Source organism: Salvelinus alpinus, chromosome 28, assembly GCF_045679555.1.
Source record: "Salvelinus alpinus chromosome 28, SLU_Salpinus.1, whole genome shotgun sequence".
Classification (NCBI taxonomy): Eukaryota; Metazoa; Chordata; class Actinopteri; order Salmoniformes; family Salmonidae; genus Salvelinus; species Salvelinus alpinus.
In genome coordinates, this window is record NC_092113.1 from 45,883,407 (window position 1) to 45,907,375 (window position 23,969).

At 43.7% G+C, this 23,969-nt stretch overlaps 1 protein-coding gene across 1 annotated transcript in view; it reads left to right on the forward strand.

The window, feature by feature from the left end:
- LOC139557935 (leucine-rich repeat-containing G-protein coupled receptor 6) overlaps positions 1 to 23,969 on the forward strand; it is a 99,524-nt gene that overhangs the window by 68,666 nt on the left and 6,889 nt on the right. The window contains exons 15-16 of the mRNA XM_071373291.1: positions 11,978 to 12,103; positions 22,971 to 23,125. Of these exons, the coding sequence (XP_071229392.1) occupies positions 11,978 to 12,103; positions 22,971 to 23,125 (281 nt within the window). The remainder of the gene's footprint in view (positions 1 to 11,977; positions 12,104 to 22,970; positions 23,126 to 23,969) is intronic.

Consider the following 23,969-nt stretch of genomic DNA (forward strand, 5'->3'; position numbering starts at 1 on the left):
GGAAACCCCCTTTCTCTAGAAGGAAACCCCTTTCTCTAGAGGGAAACCCCTTTCTCTAGAAGGAAACCTTTTTCTCGAGAAGGAAACCCCCTTTCTCTAGAAGGAAACCCCTTTCTCTAGAGGGAAACCCCTTTCTCTAGAAGGAAACCCCTTTCTCTAGAAGGAAACCCCTTTCTCTAGAAGGAAACCCCCTTTCTCTAGAAGGAAACCCCTTTCTCTAGAAGGAAACCCCTTTCTCTAGAAGGAAACCCCTTTCTCTAGAAGGAAACCCCTTTCTCTAGAAGGAAACCCCCTTTCTCTAGAAGGAAACCCCTTTCTCTAGAAGGAAACCCCTTTCTCTAGAAGGAAACCCCTTTCTCTAGAGGGAAACCCCTTTCTTTAGAAGAATCCGCCTTTCTCTAGAAGGAAACCCCTTTCTCTAGAAGGAAACCCCTTTCTCTAGAGGGAAACCCCTTTCTCTAGAAGGAAACCCCTTTCTCTAGAAGGAAACCCCTTTCTCTAGAAGGAAACCCCTTTCTCTAGAGGGAAACCCCTTTCTCTAGAAGGAAACCCCTTTCTCTAGAAGGAAACCCCTTTCTCTAGAAGGAAACCCCCTTCTCTAGAAGGAAACCCCTTTCTCTAGAAGGAAACCCCTTTCTCTAGAAGGAAACCCCTTTCTCTAGAGGGAAACCCCTTTCTCTAGACAGAAACCCCTTTCTCTAGACGGAAACCCCTTTCTCTAGACAGAAACCCCTTTCTCTAGAGGGAAACCCCTTTCTCTAGAGGGAAACCCCTTTCTCTAGAGGGAAACCCCTTTCTCTAGAGGGAAACCCCTTTCTCTAGAAGGAAACCCCTTTCTCTAGAAGGAAACCCCTTTCTCTAGATGGAAACCCCTTTCTCTACAAGGAAACCTTTTTCTCGAGAAGGAAACCCCCTTTCTCTAGAGGGAAACCCCTTTCTCTAGAGGGAAACCCCTTTCTCTAGAAGGAAACCCCTTTCTCTAGAAGGAAACCCCTTTCTCTAGAAGTCTCTAGAAGGAAACACCTTTCTCTAGAAGGAAACCCCTTTCTCTAGAAGGAAACCCCTTTCTCTAGAGGGAAACCTTTTTCTCTAGAAGGAAACCCCTTTCTCTAGAGGGAAACCTTTTTCTCTAGAAGGAAACCCCCTTTCTCTAGAGGGAAACCCCTTTCTCTAGAGGGAAACCCCTTTCTCTAGAAGGAAACCTTTTTCTCGAGAAGGAAACCCCCTTTCTCTAGAGGGAAACCCCTTTCTCTAGAAGGAAACCCCTTTCTCTAGAAGGAAACCCCTTTCTCTAGAAGGAAACCCCTTTCTCTAGAAGGAAACCCCTTTCTCTAGAGGGAAACCTTTTTCTCTAGAAGGAAACCCCCTTTCTCTAGAGGGAAACCCCTTTCTCTAGAGGGAAACCCCTTTCTCTAGAAGGAAACCCGTTTCTCTAGAAGGAAACCCCTTTCTCTAGAAGGAAACCCCTTTCTCTAGAAGGAAACCCCTTTCTCGAGAAGGAAACCTTTTTCTCGAGAAGGAAACCCCCTTTCTCTAGAAGGAAACCCCTTTCTCTAGAGGGAAACCCCTTTCTCTAGAAGGAAACCTTTTTCTCGAGAAGGAAACCCCCTTTCTCTAGAAGGAAACCCCTTTCTCTAGAGGGAAACCCCTTTCTCTAGAAGGAAACCCCTTTCTCTAGAAGGAAACCCCTTTCTCTAGAAGGAAACCCCCTTTCTCTAGAAGGAAACCCCTTTCTCTAGAAGGAAACCCCTTTCTCTAGAAGGAAACCCCTTTCTCTAGAAGGAAACCCCTTTCTCTAGAAGGAAACCCCCTTTCTCTAGAAGGAAACCCCTTTCTCTAGAAGGAAACCCCTTTCTCTAGAAGGAAACCCCTTTCTCTAGAGGGAAACCCCTTTCTTTAGAAGAATCCGCCTTTCTCTAGAAGGAAACCCCTTTCTCTAGAAGGAAACCCCTTTCTCTAGAGGGAAACCCCTTTCTCTAGAAGGAAACCCCTTTCTCTAGAAGGAAACCCCTTTCTCTAGAAGGAAACCCCTTTCTCTAGAGGGAAACCCCTTTCTCTAGAAGGAAACCCCTTTCTCTAGAAGGAAACCCCTTTCTCTAGAAGGAAACCCCCTTCTCTAGAAGGAAACCCCTTTCTCTAGAAGGAAACCCCTTTCTCTAGAAGGAAACCCCTTTCTCTAGAGGGAAACCCCTTTCTCTAGACAGAAACCCCTTTCTCTAGACGGAAACCCCTTTCTCTAGACAGAAACCCCTTTCTCTAGAGGGAAACCCCTTTCTCTAGAGGGAAACCCCTTTCTCTAGAGGGAAACCCCTTTCTCTAGAGGGAAACCCCTTTCTCTAGAAGGAAACCCATTTCTCTAGAAGGAAACCCCTTTCTCTAGATGGAAACCCCTTTCTCTACAAGGAAACCTTTTTCTCGAGAAGGAAACCCCCTTTCTCTAGAGGGAAACCCCTTTCTCTAGAGGGAAACCCCTTTCTCTAGAAGGAAACCCCTTTCTCTAGAAGGAAACCCCTTTCTCTAGAAGTCTCTAGAAGGAAACACCTTTCTCTAGAAGGAAACCCCTTTCTCTAGAAGGAAACCCCTTTCTCTAGAGGGAAACCTTTTTCTCTAGAAGGAAACCCCCTTTCTCTAGAGGGAAACCCCTTTCTCTAGAGGGAAACCCCTTTCTCTAGAGGGAAACCCCTTTCTCTAGAAGGAAACCCCTTTCTCTAGAAGGAAACCCCTTTCTCTAGAAGGAAACCCCTTTCTCTAGAAGGAAACCTTTTTCTCGAGAAGGAAACCCCCTTTCTCTAGAGGGAAACCCCTTTCTCTAGAAGGAAACCCCTTTCTCTAGAAGGAAACCCCTTTCTCTAGAAGGAAACCCCTTTCTCTAGAAGGAAACCCCTTTCTCTAGAGGGAAACCTTTTTCTCTAGAAGGAAACCCCCTTTCTCTAGAAGGAAACCCCTTTCTCTAGAGGGAAACCCCTTTCTCTAGAAGGAAACCTTTTTCTCGAGAAGGAAACCCCCTTTCTCTAGAAGGAAACCCCTTTCTCTAGAGGGAAACCCCTTTCTCTAGAAGGAAACCCCTTTCTCTAGAAGGAAACCCCCTTTCTCTAGAAGGAAACCCCTTTCTCTAGAAGGAAACCCCTTTCTCTAGAAGGAAACCCCTTTCTCTAGAAGGAAACCCCCTTTCTCTAGAGGGAAACCCCTTTCTCTAGAGGGAAACCTTTTTCTCTAGAAGGAAACCCCTTTCTCTAGAAGGAAACCCCTTTCTCTAGAGGGAAACCCCTTTCTCTAGACAGAAACCCCTTTCTCTAGACGGAAACCCCTTTCTCTAGACAGAAACCCCTTTCTCTAGAGGGAAACCCCTTTCTCTAGAGGGAAACCCCTTTCTCTAGAGGGAAACCCCTTTCTCTAGAGGGAAACCCCTTTCTCTAGAAGGAAACCCCTTTCTCTAGAAGGAAACCCCTTTCTCTAGAAGGAAACCCCTTTCTCTAGAAGGAAACCCCTTTCTCGAGAAGGAAACCCCCTTTCTCTAGAAGGAAACCCCTTTCTCTAGAGCGGAAACCCCTTTCTCTAGACAGGAAACCCCTTTCTCTAGAAGGAAACCCCTTTCTCTAGAGAGGAAACCCCCTTTCTCTAGAGGGAAACCCCTTTCTCTAGAGGGAAACCCCTTTCTCTAGAAGGAAACCCCTTTCTCTAGAAGGAAACCCCTTTCTCTAGAAGGAAACCCCCTTTCTCTAGAAGGAAACACCTTTCTCTAGAAGGAAACCCCTTTCTCTAGAAGGAAACCCCTTTCTCTAGAGGGAAACCCCTTTCTTTAGAAGAATCCGCCTTTCTCTAGAAGGAAACCCCTTTCTCTAGAAGGAAACCCCTTTCTCTAGAGGGAAACCCCTTTCTCTAGAAGGAAACCCCTTTCTCTAGAAGGAAACCCCTTTCTCTAGAAGGAAACCCCTTTCTCTAGAGGGAAACCCCTTTCTCTAGAAGGAAACCCCTTTCTCTAGAAGGAAACCCCTTTCTCTAGAAGGAAACCCCCTTCTCTAGAAGGAAACCCCTTTCTCTAGAAGGAAACCCCTTTCTCTAGAAGGAAACCCCTTTCTCTAGAGGGAAACCCCTTTCTCTAGACAGAAACCCCTTTCTCTAGAAGGAAACCCCTTTCTCTAGACAGAAACCCCTTTCTCTAGAGGGAAACCCCTTTCTCTAGAGGGAAACCCCTTTCTCTAGAGGGAAACCCCTTTCTCTAGAGGGAAACCCCTTTCTCTAGAAGGAAACCCCTTTCTCTAGAAGGAAACCCCTTTCTCTAGATGGAAACCCCTTTCTCTACAAGGAAACCTTTTTCTCGAGAAGGAAACCCCCTTTCTCTAGAGGGAAACCCCTTTCTCTAGAGGGAAACCCCTTTCTCTAGAAGGAAACCCCTTTCTCTAGAAGGAAACCCCTTTCTCTAGAAGTCTCTAGAAGGAAACACCTTTCTCTAGAAGGAAACCCCTTTCTCTAGAAGGAAACCCCTTTCTCTAGAGGGAAACCTTTTTCTCTAGAAGGAAACCCCCTTTCTCTAGAGGGAAACCCCTTTCTCTAGAGGGAAACCCCTTTCTCTAGAGGGAAACCCCTTTCTCTAGAAGGAAACCCCTTTCTCTAGAAGGAAACCCCTTTCTCTAGAGGGAAACCCCTTTCTCTAGAAGGAAACCTTTTTCTCGAGAAGGAAACCCCCTTTCTCTAGAGGGAAACCCCTTTCTCTAGAAGGAAACCCCTTTCTCTAGAAGGAAACCCCTTTCTCTAGAAGGAAACCCCTTTCTCTAGAAGGAAACCCCTTTCTCTAGAGGGAAACCTTTTTCTCTAGAAGGAAACCCCCTTTCTCTAGAAGGAAACCCCTTTCTCTAGAGGGAAACCCCTTTCTCTAGAAGGAAACCTTTTTCTCGAGAAGGAAACCCCCTTTCTCTAGAAGGAAACCCCTTTCTCTAGAGGGAAACCCCTTTCTCTAGAAGGAAACCCCTTTCTCTAGAAGGAAACCCCCTTTCTCTAGAAGGAAACCCCTTTCTCTAGAAGGAAACCCCCTTTCTCTAGAAGGAAACCCCTTTCTCTAGAAGGAAACCCCTTTCTCTAGAAGGAAACCCCTTTCTCTAGAAGGAAACCACTTTCTCTAGAAGGAAACCCCTTTCTCTAGAAGGAAACCCCTTTCTCTAGAAGGAAACCCCTTTCTCTAGAAGGAAACCCCTTTCTCTAGAGGGAAACCCCTTTCTCTAGAAGGAATCCCCCTTTCTCTAGAAGGAAACCCCTTTCTCTAGAAGGAAACCCCTTTCTCTAGAGGGAAACCCCTTTCTCTAGAAGGAAACCCCTTTCTCTAGAAGGAAACCCCTTTCTCTAGAAGGAAACCCCTTTCTCTAGAAGGAAACCCCTTTCTCTAGAAGGAAAACCCCCTTCTCTAGAAGGAAACCCCTTTCTCTAGAGGGAAACCCCTTTCTCTAGAAGGAAACCCCTTTCTCTAGAAGGAAACCCCTTTCTCTAGAATCTCGAGGAAACCCCTTTCTCTAGACGGAAACCCCTTTCTCTAGACGGAAACCCCTTTCTCTAGAGGGAAACCCCTTTCTCTAGAGGGAAACCCCTTTCTCTAGAGGGAAACCCCTTTCTCTAGAGGGAAACCCCTTTCTCTAGAGGGAAACCCCTTTCTCTAGAAGGAAACCCCTTTCTCTAGAATGAAACCCCTTTCTCTAGAGGGAAACCCCTTTCTCTACAAGGAAACCTTTTTCTCGAGAAGGAAACCCCCTTTCTCTAGAGGGAAACCCCTTTCTCTAGAGGGAAACCCCTTTCTCTAGAAGGAAACCCCTTTCTCTAGAAGGAAACCCCTTTCTCTAGAAGTCTCTAGAAGGAAACCCCCTTTCTCTAGAAGGAAACCCCTTTCTCTAGAAGGAAACCCCTTTCTCTAGAGGGAAACCTTTTTCTCTAGAAGGAAACCCCCTTTCTCTAGAGGGAAACCCCTTTCTCTAGAGGGAAACCCCTTTCTCTAGAAGGAAACCCCTTTCTCTAGAAGGAAACCCCTTTCTCTAGAGGGAAACCCCTTTCTCTAGAAGGAAACCTTTTTCTCGAGAAGGAAACCCCCTTTCTCTAGAAGGAAACCCCTTTCTCTAGAGGGAAACCCCTTTCTCTAGAAGGAAACCTTTTTCTCGAGAAGGAAACCCCCTTTCTCTAGAAGGAAACCCCTTTCTCTAGAGGGAAACCCCTTTCTCTAGAAGGAAACCCCTTTCTCTAGAAGGAAACCCCCTTTCTCTAGAAGGAAACCCCTTTCTCTAGAAGGAAACCCCTTTCTCTAGAAGGAAACCCCCTTTCTCTAGAAGGAAACCCCTTTCTCTAGAAGGAAACCCCTTTCTCTAAAAGGAAACCCCTTTCTCTAGAAGGAAACCCCTTTCTCTAGAAGGAAACCCCTTTCTCTAGAAGGAAACCCCCTTTCTCTAGAAGGAAACCCCCTTTCTCTAGAAGGAAACCCCTTTCTCTAGAAGGAAACCCCTTTCTCTAGAGGGAAACCCCTTTCTCTAGAAGGAAACCCCTTTCTCTAGAAGGAAACCCCTTTCTCTAGAAGGAAACCCCTTTCTCTAGAAGGAAACCCCTTTCTCTAGAAGGAAACCCCTTTCTCTAGAAGGAAACCCCTTTCTCTAGAGGGAAACCCCTTTCTCTAGAAGGAAACCCCTTTCTCTAGAAGGAAACCCCTTTCTCTAGAAGGAAACCCCCTTCTCTAGAAGGAAACCCCTTTCTCTAGAAGGAAACCCCTTTCTCTAGAAGGAAACCCCTTTCTCTAGAGGGAAACCCCTTTCTCTAGACAGAAACCCCTTTCTCTAGACGGAAACCCCTTTCTCTAGACAGAAACCCCTTTCTCTAGAGGGAAACCCCTTTCTCTAGAGGGAAACCCCTTTCTCTAGAGGGAAACCCCTTTCTCTAGAGGGAAACCCCTTTCTCTAGAAGGAAACCCCTTTCTCTAGAGGGAAACCCCTTTCTCTACAAGGAAACCTTTTTCTCGAGAAGGAAACCCCCTTTCTCTAGAGGGAAACTCCTTTCTCTAGAGGGAAACCCCTTTCCCTAGAAGGAAACCCCTTTCTCTAGAAGGAAACCCCTTTCTCTAGAAGTCTCTAGAAGGAAACCCCTTTCTCTAGAAGGAAACCCCTTTCTCTAGAAGGAAACCCCTTTCTCTAGAGGGAAACCTTTTTCTCTAGAAGGAAACCCCCTTTCTCTAGAGGGAAACCCCTTTCTCTAGAGGGAAACCCCTTTCTCTAGAAGGAAACCCCTTTCTCTAGAAGGAAACCCCTTTCTCTAGAAGGAAACCCCTTTCTCTAGAGGGAAACCCCTTTCTCTAGAAGGAAACCTTTTTCTCGGAAGGAAACCCCCTTTCTCTAGAGGGAAACCCCTTTCTCTAGAAGGAAACCCCTTTCTCTAGAGGGAAACCCCTTTCTCTAGAAGGAAACCCCTTTCTCTAGAAGGAAACCCCTTTCTCTAGAGGGAAACCTTTTTCTCTAGAAGGAAACCCCCTTTCTCTAGAAGGAAACCCCTTTCTCTAGAGGGAAACCCCTTTCTCTAGAAGGAAACCTTTTTCTCGAGAGGAACCCCTTTCTCTAGAAGGAAACCCCTTTCTCTAGAGGGAAACCCCTTTCTCTAGAAGGAAACCCCTTTCTCTAGAAGGAAACCCCTTTCTCTAGAAGGAAACCCCTTTCTCTAGAAGGAAACCCCTTTCTCTAGAAGGAAACCCCTTTCTCTAGAAGGAAACCCCTTTCTCTAGAAGGAAACCCCTTTCTCTAGAAGGAAACCACTTTCTCTAGAAGGAAACCCCTTTCTCTAGAAGGAAACCCCTTTCTCTAGAAGGAAACCCCTTTCTCTAGAAGGAAACCCCTTTCTCTAGAGGGAAACCCCTTTCTCTAGAAGGAAACCCCCTTTCTCTAGAAGGAAACCCCTTTCTCTAGAGGGAAACCCCTTTCTCTAGAAGGAAACCCCTTTCTCTAGAAGGAAACCCCTTTCTCTAGAAGGAAACCCCTTTCTCTAGAAGGAAACCCCTTTCTCTAGAAGGAAACCCCTTTCTCTAGAAGGAAACCCCTTTCTCTAGAAGGAAACCCCCTTCTCTAGAAGGAAACCCCTTTCTCTAGAAGGAAACCCCTTTCTCTAGAAGGAAACCCCTTTCTCTAGAGGGAAACCCCTTTCTCTAGACAGAAACCCCTTTCTCTAGACGGAAACCCCTTTCTCTAGACAGAAACCCCTTTCTCTAGAGGGAAACCCCTTTCTCTAGAGGGAAACCCCTTTCTCTAGAGGGAAACCCCTTTCTCTAGAGGGAAACCCCTTTCTCTAGAAGGAAACCCCTTTCTCTAGAAGGAAACCCCTTTCTCTAGAGGGAAACCCCTTTCTCTACAAGGAAACCTTTTTCTCGAGAAGGAAACCCCCTTTCTCTAGAGGGAAACCCCTTTCTCTAGAGGGAAACCCCTTTCTCTAGAAGGAAACCCCTTTCTCTAGAAGGAAACCCCTTTCTCTAGAAGTCTCTAGAAGGAAACCCCTTTCTCTAGAAGGAAACCCCTTTCTCTAGAAGGAAACCCCTTTCTCTAGAAGGAAACCCCTTTCTCTAGAGGGAAACCTTTTTCTCTAGAAGGAAACCCCCTTTCTCTAGAGGGAAACCCCTTTCTCTAGAGGGAAACCCCTTTCTCTAGAAGGAAACCCCTTTCTCTAGAAGGAAACCCCTTTCTCTAGAGGGAAACCCCTTTCTCTAGAAGGAAACCTTTTTCTCGAGAAGGAAACCCCCTTTCTCTAGAAGGAAACCCCTTTCTCTAGAGGGAAACCCCTTTCTCTAGAAGGAAACCTTTTTCTCGAGAAGGAAACCCCCTTTCTCTAGAAGGAAACCCCTTTCTCTAGAGGGAAACCCCTTTCTCTAGAAGGAAACCCCTTTCTCTAGAAGGAAACCCCCTTTCTCTAGAAGGAAACCCCTTTCTCTAGAAGGAAACCCCTTTCTCTAGAAGGAAACCCCCTTTCTCTAGAAGGAAACCCCTTTCTCTAGAAGGAAACCCCTTTCTCTAGAAGGAAACCCCTTTCTCTAGAGGGAAACCCCTTTCTCTAGAAGGAAACCCCTTTCTCTAGAAGGAAACCCCTTTCTCTAGAAGGAAACCCCTTTCTCTAGAAGGAAACCCCTTTCTCTAGAAGGAAACCCCTTTCTCTAGAAGGAAACCCCTTTCTCTAGAAGGAAACCCCTTTCTCTAGAGGGAAACCCCTTTCTCTAGAAGGAAACCCCTTTCTCTAGAAGGAAACCCCTTTCTCTAGAAGGAAACCCCCTTCTCTAGAAGGAAACCCCTTTCTCTAGAAGGAAACCCCTTTCTCTAGAAGGAAACCCCTTTCTCTAGAGGGAAACCCCTTTCTCTAGACAGAAACCCCTTTCTCTAGACGGAAACCCCTTTCTCTAGACAGAAACCCCTTTCTCTAGAGGGAAACCCCTTTCTCTAGAGGGAAACCCCTTTCTCTAGAGGGAAACCCCTTTCTCTAGAGGGAAACCCCTTTCTCTAGAAGGAAACCCCTTTCTCTAGAGGGAAACCCCTTTCTCTACAAGGAAACCTTTTTCTCGAGAAGGAAACCCCCTTTCTCTAGAGGGAAACTCCTTTCTCTAGAGGGAAACCCCTTTCCCTAGAAGGAAACCCCTTTCTCTAGAAGGAAACCCCTTTCTCTAGAAGGAAACCCCTTTCTCTAGAAGGAAACCCCTTTCTCTAGAAGGAAACCCCTTTCTCTAGAGGGAAACCTTTTTCTCTAGAAGGAAACCCCCTTTCTCTAGAGGGAAACCCCTTTCTCTAGAGGGAAACCCCTTTCTCTAGAAGGAAACCCCTTTCTCTAGAAGGAAACCCCTTTCTCTAGAAGGAAACCCCTTTCTCTAGAGGGAAACCCCTTTCTCTAGAAGGAAACCTTTTTCTCGAGAAGGAAACCCCCTTTCTCTAGAAGGAAACCCCTTTCTCTAGAGGGAAACCCCTTTCTCTAGAAGGAAACCTTTTTCTCGAGAAGGAAACCCCCTTTCTCTAGAAGGAAACCCCTTTCTATAGAGGGAAACCCCTTTCTCTAGAAGGAAACCCCCTTTCTCTAGAAGGAAACCCCTTTCTCTAGAAGGAAACCCCTTTCTCTAGAAGGAAACCCCTTTCTCTAGAAGGAAACCCCCTTTCTCTAGAAGGAAACCCCTTTCTCTAGAAGGAAACCCCTTTCTCTAAAAGGAAACCCCTTTCTCTAGAAGGAAACCCCTTTCTCTAGAAGGAAACCCCTTTCTCTAGAAGGAAACCCCCTTTCTCTAGAAGGAAACCTTTTTCTCGAGAAGGAAACCCCCTTTCTCTAGAAGGAAACCCCTTTCTCTAGAGGGAAACCCCTTTCTCTAGAAGGAAACCCCTTTCTCTAGAAGGAAACCCCTTTCTCTAGAGGGAAACCCCTTTCTCTAGACAGAAACCCCTTTCTCTAGACGGAAACCCCTTTCTCTAGACAGAAACCCCTTTCTCTAGAGGGAAACCCCTTTCTCTAGAGGGAAACCCCTTTCTCTAGAGGGAAACCCCTTTCTCTAGAGGGAAACCCCTTTCTCTAGAAGGAAACCCCTTTCTCTAGAAGGAAACCCCTTTCTCTAGAGGGAAACCCCTTTCTCTACAAGGAAACCTTTTTCTCGAGAAGGAAACCCCCTTTCTCTAGAGGGAAACCCCTTTCTCTAGAGGGAAACCCCTTTCTCTAGAAGGAAACCCCTTTCTCTAGAAGGAAACCCCTTTCTCTAGAAGGAAACCCCTTTCTCTAGAGGGAAACCTTTTTCTCTAGAAGGAAACCCCCTTTCTCTAGAGGGAAACCCCTTTCTCTAGAGGGAAACCCCTTTCTCTAGAAGGAAACCCCTTTCTCTAGAAGGAAACCCCTTTCTCTAGAAGGAAACCCCTTTCTCTAGAGGGAAACCCCTTTCTCTAGAAGGAAACCTTTTTCTCGAGAAGGAAACCCCCTTTCTCTAGAAGGAAACCCCTTTCTCTAGAGGGAAACCCCTTTCTCTAGAAGGAAACCCCTTTCTCTAGAAGGAAACCCCCTTTCTCTAGAAGGAAACCCCTTTCTCGAGAAGGAAACCCCCTTTCTCTAGAAGGAAACCCCTTTCTCTAGAGGGAAACCCCCTTTCTCTAGAAGTAAACCCCTTTCTCTAGAAGGAAACCCCTTTCTCTAGAAGGAAACCCCTTTCTCTAGAAGGAAACCCCCTTTCTCTAGAAGGAAACCTTTTTCTCGAGAAGGAAACCCCCTTTCTCTAGAAGGAAACCCCTTTCTCTAGAGGGAAACCCCTTTCTCTAGAAGGAAACCCCTTTCTCTAGAAGGAAACCCCTTTCTCTAGAAGGAAACCCCTTTCTCTAGAGGGAAACCCCTTTCTCTAGAAGGAATCCCCCTTTCTCTAGAAGGAAACCCCTTTCTCTAGAAGGAAACCCCTTTCTCTAGAGGGAAACCCCTTTCTCTAGAAGGAAACCCCTTTCTTTAGAGGGAAACCCCTTTCTCTCGAAGGAAACCCCTTTCTCTAGAGGGAAACCCCTTTCTCTAGAAGGAAACCCCTTTCTCTAGAGGGAAAATCCTTTCTCTAGACGGAAACCCCCTTTATTTAGAAGGAAACCCCCTTTCTCTAGAGGGAAACCCCTTTCTCTAGAGGGAAACCCCTTTCTCTAGAGGGAAACCCCTTTCTCTAGAGGGAAACCCCTTTCTCTCGAAGGAAACCCCCTTTATTTAGAAGGAAACCCCCTTTCTCTAGAGGGAAACCCCTTTCTCTATAAGGAAACCCCTTTCTCTAGAAGGAAACCCCTTTCTCTAGAAGGAAACCCCTTTCTCTAGAAGGAAACCTTTTTCTCTAGAGGGAAACCCCTTTTTTTCAGATCCAAAGCCACTGTATTAGTAGTGAACAAATGGCATGACACTTACAAACATGCAAGGAGCACAGACTATGTTTGTGGATTTCACAGTAAGTGTTCTCATAATCATTTTAAACATGACTAAATTCCTCCTCCCTTTACAGGGACCTGAGTGAGAACAGTCTGACGTCACTTCCTGTGGGTGGTCTGGGGGGACTGACCCATCTGAAGCTGAAAGGAAACATGGAGCTCTATGAGGACTTCAGCCCTGAACTCTTCACCCGCATGAGGTATGACCCCTGACCCCAAACCTCTGACCCCTAACTCTTCCCACGGATAAGGTACGATGACCCTAAGTCTAACCCCTGACCTCTGACACTCAACCCTAACCCTTCAGCCCTGAACACTTCACACGCAGACCCACGAGGAATCCGCACACTCAACCCTAACCCTTCAGCCCTGAACACTTCCCACGCAGACCCACAAGGAATCCGCGCACTCATAGTTCCGACGGAAATCCGCAAATTTCAAACAGAACGCATGGGATTTTAAAGCTAAAAATAAACTGCCAACTGATAGCAAAGTTAAATCAAATGTACTTGTTGTTGAATTTACGTTTTTCCTCTGTTTTCATTCATGTATTTGAATCACCGAAAAGTGTAGCCAGAGGTGTAGCCCCTCCCCTGTTTGAGTGACAGCTGCAGGGTGTAGCCCCTCCCCTGTTTGAGTGACAGCTGCAGGGTGTAGCCCCTCCCCTGTTTGAGTGACAGCTGCAGGGTGTAGCCCCTCCCCTGTTTGAGTGACAGCTGCAGGGTGTAGCCCCTCCCCTGTTTGAGTGACAGCTGCAGGGTGTAGCCTCTCCCCTGTTTGAGTGACAGCTGCAGGGTGTAGCCCCTCCCCTGTTTGAGTGACAGCTGCAGGGTGTAGCCCCTCCCCTGTTTGAGTGACAGCTGCAGGGTGTAGCCCCTCCCTGTTTGAGTGACAGCTGCAGGGTGTAGCCCCTCCCCTGTTTGAGTGACAGCTGCAGGGTGTAGCCCCTCCCCTGTTTGAGTGACAGCTGCAGGGTGTAGCCCCTCCCCTGTTTGAGTGACAGCTGCAGGGTGTAGCCCCTCCCCTGTTTGAGTGACAGCTGCAGGGTGTAGCCCCTCCCCTGTTTGAGTGACAGCTGCAGGGTGCACAATGTGAGTACATGTCAGAACTCTATCCACAATATGAGTACATGTCAGAACTCTATCCACAATGTGAGTACATGTCAGAACTCTATCCACAATGTGAGTACATGTCAGAACTCTATCCACAATGTGAGTACATGTCAGAACTCTATCCACAATGTGAGTACATGTCAGAACTCTATCCACAATGTGAGTACATGTCAGAACTCTATCTGCAATGTGAGTACATGTCAGAACTCTATCCACAATATGAGTACATGTCAGAACTCTATCTGCAATGTGAGTACATGTCAGAACTCTATCCGCAATGTGAGCACATGTCAGAACTCTATCCACAATATGAGTACATGTCAGAACTCTATCCACAATGTGAGTACATGTCAGAACTCTATCCACAATATGAGTACATGTCAGAACTCTATTTGCAATGTGAGTACATGTCAGAACTCTATCCGCAATGTGAGTACATGTCAGAACTCTATCCACAATGTGAGTACATGTCAGAACTCTATCCACAATATGAGTACATGTCAGAACTCTATCTGCAATGTGAGTACATGTCAGAACTCTATCCACAATGTGAGTACATGTCAGAACTCTATCCACAATGTGAGTACATGTCAGAACTCTATCCGCAATGTGAGCACATGTCAGAACTCTATCCACAATATGAGTACATGTCAGAACTCTATCCACAATGTGAGTACATGTCAGAACTCTATCCACAATATGAGTACATGTCAGAACTCTATTTGCAATGTGAGTACATGTCAGAACTCTATCCGCAATGTGAGTACATGTCAGAACTCTATCCACAATGTGAGTACATGTCAGAACTCTATCCACAATATGAGTACATGTCAGAACTCTATCTGCAATGTGAGTACATGTCAGAACTCTATCCACAATGTGAGTACATGTCAGAACTCTATCCACAATATGAGTACATGTCAGAACTCTATCTGCAATGTGAGTACATGTCAGAACTCTATCCACAATGTGAGTACATGTCAGAACTCTATCCACAATGTGAGTACATGTCAGAACTCTATCCACAATGTGAGTACATGTCAGAACTCTATCCACAATGTGAGTACATGTCAGAACTCTATCCACAATGTGAGTACATGTCAGAACTCTATCCACAATGTGAGTACATGTCAGAACTCTATCCACAATGTGAGTACATGTCAGAACTCTATCCACAATATGAGTACATGTCAGAACTCTATCCACAATGTGAGTACATGTCAGAACTCTATCCACAATATGAGTACATGTCAGAACTCTATCCACAATGTGAGTACATGTCAGAACTCTATCCACAATGTGAGTACATGTCAGAACTCTATCCACAATGTGAGTACATGTCAGAACTCTATCCACAATGTGAGTACATGTCAGAACTCTATCTGCAATGTGAGTACATGTAGGAACTCTATCTGCAATGTGAGTACATGTCAGAACTCTATCCACAATATGAGTACATGTCAGAACTCTATCCACAATATGAGTACATGTCAGAACTCTATTTGCAATGTGAGTACATGTCAGAACTCTATCTGCAATGTGAGTACATGTCAGAACTCTATCCGCAATATGAGTACATGTCAGAACTCTATCCACAATATGAGTACATGTCAGAACTCTATTTGCAATGTGAGTACATGTCAGAACTCTATCCGCAATGTGAGTACATGTCAGAACTCTATCCACAATGTGAGTACATGTCAGAACTCTATCCACAATATGAGTACATGTCAGAACTCTATCTGCAATGTGAGTACATGTCAGAACTCTATCCACAATGTGAGTACATGTCAGAACTCTATCCACAATGTGAGTACATGTCAGAACTCTATCCACAATATGAGTACATGTCAGAACTCTATCCACAATATGAGTACATGTCAGAACTCTATCCACAATATGAGTACATGTCAGAACTCTATCCACAATATGAGTACATGTCAGAACTCTATCCACAATGTGAGTACATGTCAGAACTCTATCTGCAATGTGAGTACATGTCAGAACTCTATCCACAATGTGAGTACATGTCAGAACTCTATCCACAATGTGAGTACATGTCAGAACTCTATCCACAATGTGAGTACATGTCAGAACTCTATCCACAATGTGAGTACATGTCAGAACTCTATCCACAATGTGAGTACATGTCAGAACTCTATCCACAATGTGAGTACATGTCAGAACTCTATCCACAATGTGAGTACATGTCAGAACTCTATCCACAATGTGAGTACATGTCAGAACTCTATCCACAATGTGAGTACATGTCAGAACTCTATCCACAATGTGAGTACATGTCAGAACTCTATCCACAATGTGAGTACATGTCAGAACTCTATCCACAATGTGAGTACATGTCAGAACTCTATCCACAATATGAGTACATGTCAGAACTCTATCCACAATGTGAGTACATGTCAGAACTCTATCCACAATATGAGTACATGTCAGAACTCTATCCACAATGTGAGTACATGTCAGAACTCTATCCACAATGTGAGTACATGTCAGAACTCTATCCACAATGTGAGTACATGTCAGAACTCTATCCACAATGTGAGTACATGTCAGAACTCTATCTGCAATGTGAGTACATGTAGGAACTCTATCTGCAATGTGAGTACATGTCAGAACTCTATCCACAATATGAGTACATGTCAGAACTCTATCCACAATATGAGTACATGTCAGAACTCTATTTGCAATGTGAGTACATGTCAGAACTCTATCCGCAATGTGAGTACATGTCAGAACTCTATCCACAATGTGAGTACATGTCAGAACTCTATCCGCAATGTGAGCACATGTCAGAACTCTATCCACAATATGAGTACATGTCAGAACTCTATCCACAATATGAGTACATGTCAGAACTCTATTTGCAATGTGAGTACATGTCAGAACTCTATCCGCAATGTGAGTACATGTCAGAACTCTATCCACAATGTGAGTACATGTCAGAACTCTATCCACAATATGAGTACATGTCAGAACTCTATCTGCAATGTGAGTACATGTCAGAACTCTATCCACAATGTGAGTACATGTCAGAACTCTATCCACAATGTGAGTACATGTCAGAACTCTATCCACAATATGAGTACATGTCAGAACTCTATCCACAATATGAGTACATGTCAGAACTCTATCCACAATATGAGTACATGTCAGAACTCTATCCACAATATGAGTACATGTCAGAACTCTATCCACAATATGAGTACATGTCAGAACTCTATCCACAATGTGAGTACATGTCAGAACTCTATCTGCAATGTGAGTACATGTCAGAACTCTATCCACAATGTGAGTACATGTCAGAACTCTATCCACAATGTGAGTACATGTCAGAACTCTATCCACAATGTGAGTACATGTCAGAACTCTATCCACAATGTGAGTACATGTCAGAACTCTATCCACAATGTGAGTACATGTCAGAACTCTATCCACAATGTGAGTACATGTCAGAACTCTATCCACAATGTGAGTACATGTCAGAACTCTATCCACAATGTGAGTACATGTCAGAACTCTATCCACAATGTGAGTACATGTCAGAACTCTATCCACAATGTGAGTACATGTCAGAACTCTATCCACAATGTGAGTACATGTCAGAACTCTATCCACAATGTGAGTACATGTCAGAACTCTATCCACAATATGAGTACATGTCAGAACTCTATCCACAATGTGAGTACATGTCAGAACTCTATCCACAATATGAGTACATGTCAGAACTCTATCCACAATGTGAGTACATGTCAGAACTCTATCCACAATGTGAGTACATGTCAGAACTCTATCCACAATGTGAGTACATGTCAGAACTCTATCCACAATGTGAGTACATGTCAGAACTCTATCTGCAATGTGAGTACATGTAGGAACTCTATCTGCAATGTGAGTACATGTCAGAACTCTATCCACAATATGAGTACATGTCAGAACTCTATCCACAATATGAGTACATGTCAGAACTCTATTTGCAATGTGAGTACATGTCAGAACTCTATCTGCAATGTGAGTACATGTCAGAACTCTATCCGCAATGTGAGCACATGTCAGAACTCTATCCACAATATGAGTACATGTCAGAACTCTATCCACAATATGAGTACATGTCAGAACTCTATTTGCAATGTGAGTACATGTCAGAACTCTATCCGCAATGTGAGTACATGTCAGAACTCTATCCACAATGTGAGTACATGTCAGAACTCTATCCACAATATGAGTACATGTCAGAACTCTATCTGCAATGTGAGTACATGTCAGAACTCTATCCACAATGTGAGTACATGTCAGAACTCTATCCACAATGTGAGTACATGTCAGAACTCTATCCACAATATGAGTACATGTCAGAACTCTATCCACAATATGAGTACATGTCAGAACTCTATCCACAATATGAGTACATGTCAGAACTCTATCCACAATATGAGTACATGTCAGAACTCTATCCACAATGTGAGTACATGTCAGAACTCTATCTGCAATGTGAGTACATGTCAGAACTCTATCCACAATGTGAGTACATGTCAGAACTCTATCCACAATGTGAGTACATGTCAGAACTCTATCCACAATGTGAGTACATGTCAGAACTCTATCCACAATGTGAGTACATGTCAGAACTCTATCCACAATGTGAGTACATGTCAGAACTCTATCCACAATGTGAGTACATGTCAGAACTCTATCCACAATGTGAGTACATGTCAGAACTCTATCCACAATGTGAGTACATGTCAGAACTCTATCCACAATGTGAGTACATGTCAGAACTCTATCCACAATGTGAGTACATGTCAGAACTCTATCCACAATGTGAGTACATGTCAGAACTCTATCCACAATGTGAGTACATGTCAGAACTCTATCCACAATATGAGTACATGTCAGAACTCTATCCACAATGTGAGTACATGTCAGAACTCTATCCACAATATGAGTACATGTCAGAACTCTATCCACAATGTGAGTACATGTCAGAACTCTATCCACAATGTGAGTACATGTCAGAACTCTATCCACAATGTGAGTACATGTCAGAACTCTATCCACAATGTGAGTACATGTCAGAACTCTATCTGCAATGTGAGTACATGTAGGAACTCTATCTGCAATGTGAGTACATGTCAGAACTCTATCCACAATATGAGTACATGTCAGAACTCTATCCACAATATGAGTACATGTCAGAACTCTATTTGCAATGTGAGTACATGTCAGAACTCTATCCGCAATGTGAGTACATGTCAGAACTCTATCCACAATGTGAGTACATGTCAGAACTCTATCCGCAATGTGAGCACATGTCAGAACTCTATCCACAATATGAGTACATGTCAGAACTCTATCCACAATATGAGTACATGTCAGAACTCTATTTGCAATGTGAGTACATGTCAGAACTCTATCCGCAATGTGAGTACATGTCAGAACTCTATCCACAATGTGAGTACATGTCAGAACTCTATCCACAATATGAGTACATGTCAGAACTCTATCTGCAATGTGAGTACATGTCAGAACTCTATCCACAATGTGAGTACATGTCAGAACTCTATCCACAATGTGAGTACATGTCAGAACTCTATCCACAATATGAGTACATGTCAGAACTCTATCCACAATATGAGTACATGTCAGAACTCTATCCACAATATGAGTACATGTCAGAACTCTATCCACAATATGAGTACATGTCAGAACTCTATCCACAATATGAGTACATGTCAGAACTCTATCCACAATGTGAGTACATGTCAGAACTCTATCTGCAATGTGAGTACATGTCAGAACTCTATCCACAATGTGAGTACATGTCAGAACTCTATCCACAATGTGAGTACATGTCAGAACTCTATCCACAATGTGAGTACATGTCAGAACTCTATCCACAATGTGAGTACATGTCAGAACTCTATCCACAATGTGAGTACATGTCAGAACTCTATCCACAATGTGAGTACATGTCAGAACTCTATCCACAATGTGAGTACATGTCAGAACTCTATCCACAATGTGAGTACATGTCAGAACTCTATCCACAATGTGAGTACATGTCAGAACTCTATCCACAATGTGAGTACATGTCAGAACTCTATCCACAATGTGAGTACATGTCAGAACTCTATCCACAATGTGAGTACATGTCAGAACTCTATCCACAATATGAGTACATGTCAGAACTCTATCCACAATGTGAGTACATGTCAGAACTCTATCCACAATATGAGTACATGTCAGAACTCTATCCACAATGTGAGTACATGTCAGAACTCTATCCACAATGTGAGTACATGTCAGAACTCTATCCACAATGTGAGTACATGTCAGAACTCTATCCACAATGTGAGTACATGTCAGAACTCTATCTGCAATGTGAGTACATGTAGGAACTCTATCTGCAATGTGAGTACATGTCAGAACTCTATCCACAATATGAGTACATGTCAGAACTCTATCCACAATATGAGTACATGTCAGAACTCTATTTGCAATGTGAGTACATGTCAGAACTCTATCTGCAATGTGAGTACATGTCAGAACTCTATCCGCAATGTGAGCACATGTCAGAACTCTATCCACAATATGAGTACATGTCAGAACTCTATCCACAATATGAGTACATGTCAGAACTCTATTTGCAATGTGAGTACATGTCAGAACTCTATCCGCAATGTGAGTACATGTCAGAACTCTATCCACAATGTGAGTACATGTCAGAACTCTATCCACAATATGAGTACATGTCAGAACTCTATCTGCAATGTGAGTACATGTCAGAACTCTATCCACAATGTGAGTACATGTCAGAACTCTATCCACAATGTGAGTACATGTCAGAACTCTATCCACAATATGAGTACATGTCAGAACTCTATCCACAATATGAGTACATGTCAGAACTCTATCCACAATATGAGTACATGTCAGAACTCTATCCACAATATGAGTACATGTCAGAACTCTATCCACAATGTGAGTACATGTCAGAACTCTATCTGCAATGTGAGTACATGTCAGAACTCTATCCACAATGTGAGTACATGTCAGAACTCTATCCACAATGTGAGTACATGTCAGAACTCTATCCACAATGTGAGTACATGTCAGAACTCTATCCACAATGTGAGTACATGTCAGAACTCTATCCACAATGTGAGTACATGTCAGAACTCTATCCACAATGTGAGTACATGTCAGAACTCTATCCACAATGTGAGTACATGTCAGAACTCTATCCACAATGTGAGTACATGTCAGAACTCTATCCACAATGTGAGTACATGTCAGAACTCTATCCACAATGTGAGTACATGTCAGAACTCTATCCACAATGTGAGTACATGTCAGAACTCTATCCACAATGTGAGTACATGTCAGAACTCTATCCACAATATGAGTACATGTCAGAACTCTATCCACAATGTGAGTACATGTCAGAACTCTATCCACAATATGAGTACATGTCAGAACTCTATCCACAATGTGAGTACATGTCATAACTCTATCCACAATGTGAGTACATGTCAGAACTCTATCCACAATGTGAGTACATGTCAGAACTCTATCCACAATGTGAGTACATGTCAGAACTCTATCTGCAATGTGAGTACATGTAGGAACTCTATCTGCAATGTGAGTACATGTCAGAACTCTATCCACAATATGAGTACATGTCAGAACTCTATCCACAATATGAGTACATGTCAGAACTCTATTTGCAATGTGAGTACATGTCAGAACTCTATCCGCAATGTGAGTACATGTCAGAACTCTATCCACAATGTGAGTACATGTCAGAACTCTATCCACAATGTGAGTACATGTCAGAACTCTATCCACAATATGAGTACATGTCAGAACTCTATCTGCAATGTGAGTACATGTCAGAACTCTATCTGCAATGTGAGTACATGTCAGAACTCTATCCACAATGTGAGTACATGTCAGAACTCTATCCACAATGTGAGTACATGTCAGAACTCTATCCACAATATGAGTACATGTCAGAACTCTATCCACAATATGAGTACATGTCAGAACTCTATCCACAATATGAGTACATGTCAGAACTCTATCCACAATATGAGTACATGTCAGAACTCTATCCACAATATGAGTACATGTCAGAACTCTATCCACAATGTGAGTACATGTCAGAACTCTATCCACAATGTGAGTACATGTCAGAACTCTATCCACAATGTGAGTACATGTCAGAACTCTATCCACAATGTGAGTACATGTCAGAACTCTATCTGCAATGTGAGTACATGTAGGAACTCTATCTGCAATGTGAGTACATGTCAGAACTCTATCCACAATATGAGTACATGTCAGAACTCTATCCACAATATGAGTACATGTCAGAACTCTATTTGCAATGTGAGTACATGTCAGAACTCTATCCGCAATGTGAGTACATGTCAGAACTCTATCCACAATGTGAGTACATGTCAGAACTCTATCCACAATGTGAGTACATGTCAGAACTCTATCCACAATATGAGTACATGTCAGAACTCTATCTGCAATGTGAGTACATGTCAGAACTCTATCCACAATGTGGGTACTTCAGAACTCGATTTGCAATGTGAGTACATGTCAGAACTCTATCCACAATGTGAGTACATGTCAGAACTCTATCCACAATGTGAGTACATGTCAGAACTCTATCCACAATATGAGTACATGTCAGAACTCTATCCACAATATGAGTACATGTCAGAACTCTATCCACAATATGAGTACATGTCAGAACTCTATCCACAATGTGAGTACATGTCAGAACTCTATCCACAATATGAGTACATGTCAGAACTCTATCCACAATATGAGTACATGTCAGAACTCTATCCACAATATGAGTACATGTCAGAACTCTATCCACAATATGAGTACATGTCAGAACTCTATCCACAATGTGAGTACATGTCAGAACTCTATCTGCAATGTGAGTACATGTCAGAACTCTATCCACAATGTGAGTACATGTCAGAACTCTATCCACAATATGAGTACATGTCAGAACTCTATCCACAATGTGAGTACATGTCAGAACTCTATCCACAATGTGAGTACATGTCAGAACTCTATCCACAATATGAGTACATGTCAGAACTCTATCCACAATGTGAGTACATGTCAGAACTCTATCCACAATATGAGTACATGTCAGAACTCTATCCACAATGTGAGTACATGTCAGAACTCTAACCACAATATGAGCAGGACATCAAAGATGCTGTAGAGTGAAAGAACATGTATTATATGTACATACTTGATGAGACGACTGATGAACGTGGGTGAAGATGTCCTCTCTCCATCCTACTCTAGCCAGTGGGTGAAGGACCTGTTGTAACAGACCTGGCTCTCGCTCTCTTTTCCCATCTCTCTCTCTTTTCCCATCTCTCTCTCTCTTCCCCCCCCTCTCTCTCTCTCTCTCTCTCTTCCCATCTCACTCTCTCTCTCTTCCCCTCTCTCTCTTCCCATCTCACTCTCTCTCTCTCTTCCCATCTCACTCTCTCTCTCTTCCCATCTCACTCTCTCTCTCTTCCCCTCTCTCTTCCCATCTCTCTCTCTCTCTTCCCATCTCACTCTCTCTCTCTCTTCCCATCTCACTCTCTCTCTCTCTTCCCATCTCTCTCTCTCTCTCTCTTCCCATCTCTCTCTTCCCATCTCTCTCTCTCTCTCTCTCTCTTCCCATCTCTCTCTCTCTCTCTCTCTTCCCATCTCTCTCTCTCTCTCTCTCTCTCTCTCTCTCTCTCTCTCTCTCTCTCTCTCTCTCTCTCTCTCTCTCTCTCTCTCTCTCTCTCTCTCTCTCTCTCTTGCTCTCTTCCCATCTCTCTTGCTCTCTTCCCATCTCTCTCTTCCCCTCTCTCTCTCTCTTCCCATCTCTCTCTCTCTCTTCCCATCTCTCTCTCTCTCTCAGGGTGGTAGAGATGCCGTATGCATACCAGTGCTGTGTCTACGGGTCATGTGACAGCTATAAGTCCATCAGCCAACCAGAGACTGAGCAGAGCAGTGAGGAGGAGGAGCTAGACCAGAGGACCGTCGCCCTATACCCCATCCACACAGACACACTCTGTAAGAACCCCCATCCACACAGACACACAGACACACTCTGTAAGAACCCCCATCCACACAGACACACAGACACACAGACACACTCTGTAAGAACCCCCACTAGGTTTCGGGGCCAGGGCAGCGTAACAGGCTAATGTTCTGCTTGTGTCTGGAACAGATGCTGTTTCTAACATGTCAGAGCCTTAACCACAGATACCTGGCACAGCAACACACACTCTATCGACTCCATTACCGTATCTATAGACACCATTACCTTATCTATATACTCCATTACCTTGTCTATAGACACCATTACCTTATATATCGACTCCATTACCTTATCTATAGACACCATTACCTTATCTATAGACACCATTACCTTATCTATCGACACCATTACCTTATCTATAGACACCATTACCGTATATATATACTCCATTACCTTATCTATAGACACCAGTACCTTGTCTATAGACACCATTACCTTATATATACTCCATTACCTTATCTATCAACTCCATTACCCTATATATCGACTCCATTACCCTATATATAGACCTCATTACCTTATCTATCGACTCCATTACCTTATCTATCGACTACATTACCTTATCTATCAACTACATTACCTTATCTATCGACTCCATTACCTTATCTATCGACTACATTACCTTATCTATCGACTTCATTACCTTATATAGACTCCATTACCTTATATATCGACTTCATCATCTTATCTATAGACTCCATTACCGTATCTATAGGCTCCATTACCTTATCTATAGACTCCATTGCCTTATCTATATACTCCATTCTATTATCTATAGACTGCATTACCGTATCTATAGACTCCATTGTCTTATCT